Source organism: Limulus polyphemus, unplaced genomic scaffold (genome assembly GCF_000517525.1).
Source record: "Limulus polyphemus unplaced genomic scaffold, Limulus_polyphemus-2.1.2 Scaffold2703, whole genome shotgun sequence".
Taxonomy (NCBI): domain Eukaryota; kingdom Metazoa; phylum Arthropoda; class Merostomata; order Xiphosura; family Limulidae; genus Limulus; species Limulus polyphemus.
Window position 1 is genome coordinate 143540 of NW_013668313.1, and position 7670 is coordinate 151209.

The 7670-nt window shown below is 39.0% G+C and overlaps 1 protein-coding gene across 1 annotated transcript in view; it reads left to right on the forward strand.

The window, feature by feature from the left end:
• Window positions 1–7670, forward strand: part of LOC106467679 (ATP-dependent Clp protease proteolytic subunit-like) — a 30132-nt gene that overhangs the window by 11284 nt on the left and 11178 nt on the right. The window contains exon 3 of the mRNA XM_013928055.2: window positions 3046–3142. Within this exon, the coding sequence (XP_013783509.1) occupies window positions 3046–3142 (97 nt within the window). The remainder of the gene's footprint in view (window positions 1–3045; window positions 3143–7670) is intronic.

Below are 7670 nucleotides of genomic sequence, written 5' to 3' on the forward strand. Positions count from 1 at the left end.
GAATTACTTACCATAACCAAGGCACATTATTGAGAAATTCTTCAAGATCTTGTTTTGTCATCTTACGCCTTTTAATGAAGATGGGAACATTGACAGAGAAATATATTTGAACGAAGAAGTTTCATAAAGAGTGTGAACAGTAGTGTGATGTAAAATTACTCATGCTAGAAATTTTCATAAAAGTGACCCGAAAAACGACGCTAACTCAGTAACCCGTGGTCTGATGAAGTTTCATAAAGAGCGTAAACGGTAGTGTGAATGATTTTTTGACTGAGAAAATAAGCAAACAAGCAATATCCGAGTTTTAGTAGTATATAGATAGATTCTTCAACATCTTGTTTTTGTCATCTTATGCCTTTTAATGAAGATGGGAACATTGACAGGGAAATAACATAATAGCCAATGCTCGGCAAGAGGTTTTCGTTTAGAATATTTTGTTGTTTTCAACTTGATTTTTATTTTATTACCTCATCTCCATAGTTACTATTTGCAAATAGTCAATAATATTGTAGGTCCATTTTATTGTTGTTCTTTCTATACACCGTTGTAACACATTTTCATCTCATCGTTTAATTTCTGTTGTGTATATATTGTTGTATAGAAGATATTTTAAAGTGATTCACCAGGTAGAAAACGAATATACAGATAGATAAGCTGATATGTGGCGCCATCTAGTGTACCTAAATTCATCTAGACATTTTCATAAAAGTTACCTGAAAAACTGGGCTAACTCGGTAACCCGTGGCTCGATTTTAATGAAACTTGTTTTATTTTGTTTCTATTCTCATTTCATTACAAATATGGCGCTATTGTGCGCTGTTTTTGCTGTATTTAATTACAGACAAGCAAACAAACAATCTCACAGTTTTAATAGAATATAGATTACATGCTTTGTCTCAACATCCATTTGAGCCTTTAGCCTCATGTACCATGTATCATCTTTCCCTTTATAGAAGTTTTTTGTTGCTTCTGACATGTGGATGTCATAGGTCGGATTTGTTTGCACTCCATATGTACAGGTCTCTTTATCATTCCTCTTCTGTTCTGCTATACCCTGATAGGTCCTTTTTTTCTAAGTATCTGGTAGCCAGGGAAGGGAAAAAAATCCTTCTCACCAATTCTTTTGCTGGCTATTTCTCACCTGTACAACTATTTGCACACTGGTTGCTATGTCCTGTTAATGCCCTGAGGCATTATATGGCTTGCACTAACTCCTTCTGAGGTGATGGAACTTGACTCTTAATTCATTGGGATCCTTCAGTTTCCTGAGGTTTATCCACAATTATTTTGACAAGGTGGCTTTTTAAATTGATCTATATTGCTTATTCTGGACTTTTCTTTACAGGCAAGGAAACTTATGAGAGTCCCATCTCACCAGATTCATCACATTTCTATGTCTTTAGCTGCTGTTTTAATTACCTGCTAAAAGACATCGTACGGGCTGATATGTTGCCTTCTCCCAATACTTTTCTCTTAAATTCTTTACATGATCTGCAGTTTCATCTTCTGAAGGTTTTCGACTACCCCTGTGGCTGTTTTGACAACAATATAGAGGGGTGAGTATTTTTTGATGCTAAGCTATCCGGTTGTCACATGCATGGCCCTTTCTTTTGATCAATATCTGTTTAGTATATTGTTCATGGAAAGAGATCCACTATCTCCTCATAATTCTGAATGCAGAGTGGTCACATCCTGGGTTCTTGGTTGAGCACAGTGTTCCATGTCCTTTCCATAATCCTGGAGGCAAGTGGAATGCACCTTGCTCACTTGGTTGGGGAGTGAGAATGAATGTTTATAATTCCAGACTGGATGAGTTCTATTTTTTTTGTTGAGTATGGCATACACGATCCCGTCATTTCGAGCCTGGGGTGTTGACTTTCAGACTTATTCAGGTGGAGGAGAAAGTTTGTTTGCTTCAGTTTTGCTTATTTTCTCATTGTGATTCTGAATGCATCACTCTATGGATAGAGGTTGGGATCCAATCAAAAGTATATCTATATATAATGTTGCGGCCCAACTGCCCTAGCCACCAACATTGGATATAGGGACCAAGACCCCTTAATTCCTACCCTGAGTTGTGGAACCACAGCTATCTATTCCACCGTTGATATAGGAACTAATTCTGGATGAAGAGCATACCTCTTCTGGATGTAGTATGGTTCTCCTGCTCGGGTACAACTCTTATCTTTGTACACACCTGATCTGTGCAGATTCTTTCTGTATGGATAATGCCCTCACTGGCCCCTCCACTTTCTCAATGTGGGATTTTAGCTATAAGTGTCAGCGGATGGTAAGTATGTTTTGGAAGTTAACATTTTCTTAAATTGAAAATGTATTTCTAATAATAATTACCTCTCTTAACACTCTCCTGCCCTTCCTCCCCACTTAGAGTTGGTGTTAGAGACTGGGATGGTGTCTCAAAACTGATAAAATTATCTGAATGAGGTGCTTATATACAGTACCAGGATAAAGGGCACATTGATGTAGGTGGAGAGTATATTGCCAAGGGCAACTGAGTGGGGTATAAAAGACTGGAGGAAGCGAGAAAAAATTAGACCAATGATTAGATGGGCAAAGTTGAAACTCTGGAAGTTGAGAAATAGTTATAAGTGTCAGCAGAGGCAAGTATTATTGTAAATGCATTTTCAATTTTGGAAAACGTTAACTTTTCAATTTTCTATTATTTGCATTTTTGAGTAGGTTTCAAAGATATATACAGTCTTTTCAGACTAAAAAGTGGTAAGCTTACAAAATGAAAATTAGACTTACTTACTTTTTTATTGTTGTCTAAAACTATCAGGCCCAAAAAATTGTTAAAGAATTACCTGCTAAGATTTATTCTTTAAAGCTTCTAAATTTTCTCAGTCACTGATAAAACATTTTTAATGGCTGAATTTGTTTTAAATTCTTGACTTAATTCAATTTACATGATCTCAGACTTACCGATATTCAACTGGATGTGCCTTTATCATTATTGGCCCATTATTCTGTTAATCAGTACTTACAAATTTCTTTTATTTTAATGGGTATATATTTTCTCTTAAGATTACAGATGAGCTGTCTAGTTTGGTTGTAGCCCAGCTGTTGTTTTTACAGTCTGAAAGTAACAAGAAACCAGTTCACATGTATATAAACAGCCCAGGTAAAGTGTTTTTCTACATTGAGTTGGTAATTAAGTATGTTGTTTGTTGCTTTTCTTCTATTATCAAATGTAATACATTGTTTAGCAATGTATTTTATTTTGCTCAAAAGGTATGTATGTGCATACAATGGAACTCTTTACAGTTTTTGATAATAACCATTGTTTTGATATGATACTTTACCTTATCTCACATACAGCTTTTCTTGTTCAGTGCTGCCCTCTATATGCACAGTTTTTGCTTGTCACTAGCCTTGATACTCCAACCTATCCTTACGTGTTTACACGTGATACAGCTGTCCTGCAGCATGTAAACAAGCATGTGACAACCTTCCACCAGTAGGAGTGCAACACACTCTTCTGATGAAGCTGGTTCCCTCTATACCATAGAGCTCAATCTTCACTTCTTGATTTGGCATAATAGATTGCAGATGTATATAACTTTCATTTGGGTTTGCTTCAGTTTTTTTATTTCATGATTTGTTAAACAACTATATTTGTTTCTTACAGTTTTATTGCTTTTTTTTCTTAGCGAAACTAAATACTGTAAGTTTATTTCTCAGTTTCCGCTCTCAGATTGAATTACGCATTCTGTTGTTACTCTTGCTACTGCACTTCAACCTGCAGTTTCCCAAATTCTGAATCCTCCTCCTGCAGCTGGCAACTGTTCAGTTGAGATGAGCACACTACATGATTGTGCCCTATTCCTACAGTTTGTGGCTGTTTAGTTAAGTTAAGATTTCATGTTTTATGTTGAGGAGATTTTGGTTTTCGTATGATGTGAGTTCAGGTCCATAATGTGGCTTGCTGTATCTTCTTATACCAGAACAGATACTCATTTTCCTGGTGAACATGGACAGAATGACAGGATTTGGATAGCCTGTTTCCACCCCCTTCCTTTGCTGTGTCTTCCCAAATTCCACCTGTGGATGCTCCCAGACCATCTACATTTTCTGCATGTAGTGTCACAGGTATGTTACTTTTTCTATATCCACTGTGTCTTAAGTTTTCTCTCCTCCTTAATTCCACCCCTTCCTTGGATTATCTAGTTTTCCCACTCTCTACAGAAATCATGATACATGCTGATTAGTTTACAGCACAGTTAAGTTCTGGGTCTGCATGCTTCACCCCCTCCCATACCTTGGATTCCTATGCATTTACCTTTCATCATTAGGACTTTCTTTTTCTGGACTCCCAGTCTTTGGAGTGTTTGATTCATGTGTAGGGATTTAACCCTGATACTTCTGTGAGATTTTCCCAAGCCCAATTTTTTCCTCTCTGTTTGACCTTAACTACCCTCCTTCATTACCTCTCCTTCTTCCATCTCATATTTGAGGATATCCACCAATCCCCTGAGGGATTTTTGGAGGATACTTACTCTTATGTATTCCATGTTGGTGCACTTGTCTTCCTTGGTCCTTTCCCTACAAACTTGCCTCTTCTTTTGTTGAGATTTCCTAGATGGGGGTGCACTTTTAGCCAATGTGTGGTTACCCACATCTTATTTACAGGCACTTTGTATGGCTCCATTTTTATTCTGGATGGTTTTTGGAGACCTTCTTGACTCTGGAGTACAGGATGGAGGCTGCTCATCAACACTCCTCCATTTCATTCTTGGTCTCTCATCTTTTGCAGCTTTCACCTGTCCCCTTCCTGTTTCCCATCCTCCCCTTCCACCCCTTTGCCTGTCCCCTTTTACCCATCAAATTACTCATTGCCAGGTCCCCTGCCACCATGATATTGGTGGTTATCCAATATGTTCTTGTAAAGTTGGAACATGTTTGGCCAGGTTTGTGCACCTTTGGAGCAAATTCACCTCAGATCCTTCAGTGATTCTAGTGTTATCTAAAGGACTTTTTCTTCACTTTCTTGCCCCACCTCCCTTATCTCCACATCTCATTCCCTTCTCCTCATGATCCAATTTATTTCCAAAGCAGTTCAGTTTCTTCTTCTCAAGGATGCTGTCAAATTCGTCAGTCACCCTTCTTTAGAGTTCTCTTCCAGGTTGTTCATAGTTCCTAGAAAGACAAGAGACTGGCATCCTCTCATAGATCTTTCCAGTCTCAACCATTTCATCGACCTTTCTTGTTTCACCATGGAGTCATTCCTCACTCTTTGGTGGGTGTTTACTCTGGGTCTTTTGATGCCAAAGATGGATGTTCTGGATGCTTACCTTCACTCCCCAATATTCCTTGCATCCAGATGTTACCTTCATTTTGTCCTTAAAGGTGAAGTTTATCAATTCCACAGTCTTCTGTCTTGTCTGGCCTCTCACCCTGTGTATTCTTTCTCATGGTCTGTGGTTCCACCATTATATGGATGACTGGCTGCATTTAGTTTCATTCCAACAAGCATCTCACTTACATACACAGTTACTTCTTCATGGGGTGGCTTGTGTAGGTTGGTTGTCAAGCTGGACAAATCCTTTCTCATCCTGATCCAATTTCTTATCTACTTATGTGTGTGTTCTTCAACTCATATCTCAGTCAAGCTCAGCCTTCTTCTCTTCAGTTGAGATTTGATGGAGCTATTAGTTCTCAAAGCTTAATCCTATTCTTCTCTTACTGCATGTGAACTTCTTTCTTTTTTGGGGACTTGGGCTGTGATGGAAGCCCTTATTCTCTTGAGTTGTACTCATATGCTCTCCCTTTAGTATATGTAGCACAATCACTGGAACCTTGCTTGGGATGCTCTGGTTTCAGTTATCCTACTCCCTCCCTCACTACAAGTTGATTTAGCTTGGTGGATAAAAAAAGGGAGAACAACACAGCAGGCATTCCTCTTTCTCCTCCCCATCCAGAGTTGCATCAATTTACAAACACTTCTCTGTCAAGTTGAAGAGTGATTATAGATTCCCAGGAAATTGTGAGTCATTGGTCTTTGGTCAAGTTGGCTCTGCTCATCAATATCCTGGAGCTTCTTGCCGTTTGTTGAACATTGGATCAAATGCTACCTTTAGTACGAGTGAAATTGGTCATAATCCATTCTGACAACTTACTTTTCACATTTACTTTGTTTTCAAATTTTAGAACTCCTATTCTGGGCCCATTCACACCACACACACTTATTAGCATGCCATGTCCCAGGTACTCTGAATCTCATTGCAGATTGATTGTCTTGGCATGACAATATTCCCTCACTGAATGGTCCTCAGATCCTCAGGTGTATTGGTGGTTGTGTACCCAGTGAGGTACTCTAGTTCTAGATGCATTTGCCATCCACCTCAATTCCAGGCTATCCTTATATGGTCACTTGTTCCACATGCTGATCCTTCTGTCCATCTCCATTGCTGAATTTTACCCATTATCCAAATCACTCTGTGTTGAGTCCTCATTGCATCTTTCTTGCCTGCTCAACCTTGTTTTCCAGTCTTTACCCCACTTGAGTGATCACCTCCATTACCATTTACACTCCCTGCTTTGTCAACCTAAGTCATCTACGTGTCATCTTACTATCACTACAATCTGGTTTCAGGCATAACATTTGTCCAGTCCCTCACGAAGCAATCTGGATTCTTCACACACATATAACATCCTATTTTCCCCATTTAGTTTGTCTTTCATCCTTATTGGTGCATCACAGAAAATGGTGCATTTTTTTTGCCACCAGTCTCTGCTCCTTAGTTACCTCCCTTCCTGTTCTAGTGTTCTTCATGTCTCATAATTCTTTTCCTGGCTGTTTGACAATGGTTCTTCTGTGCATACCATTGTTGGTTATTGGGTAGCCTTATCCAATACCTTCGATTTTTCCCTATCCTTTTGTTTTGTTCCTTTCGGCTACTTTGTCCACCTTGTCGTACATTCCCATATTTTTCCCTCATTTCCATTTCCCATTTGTATTCCTACTCTGAGCTGGATTGTCTTCTCTGTCCTGATCATGTTCTTCAGCACTATGTTGCCTGCATGGCTTCCTTTCATGGATACCATTCTCACCTCTTTCTCCATTGGAACCCTTTCTCTTCCTGAAGCATTTCCCCTGCCACCCTTACAGGTTGGATTCACCAATTTATTTGGTTGGCTTGTTTTTCCTTGTCTCACAATTTCTGATGTATTTTCCAGATATCTTTCATCAGATCTGTCTCCTCACTCTCTCCCTGGCTGCCCACATTTGTCAGCCATTGGAGGAGATCATCCAGGCTGGCATGTGGACCACACTACATGCTGTTGTCTCTCATTATTCATCATGTTGCCGTCACCTCATTGGGATACTGGGTTTTGCCCATTGTCATCCTACACACCTCAGTTCAACTGTGAGTGGGTAAGTAATTTTTTTATTTCATTATTTTCATTACAGGGGCATATTTTACATGTTGGATCCTGCTCTGTGGAAAGTGGTGCCTGTACAGGTATACTCATCCATAAATCCATAATGTATGGCCTTTAAAGTCTATATCGTCATTGTTGAGATGGGATGTTTTACAAGATTTCTAGTAGGTTAATCCTTGCCATGTTTTGTGTCATAAGTATGCCTGTCCTAACTTATGGACTATCAGGAGTAAAGCAGTGTTCGGATAGCTGCTTTGATCCTAACT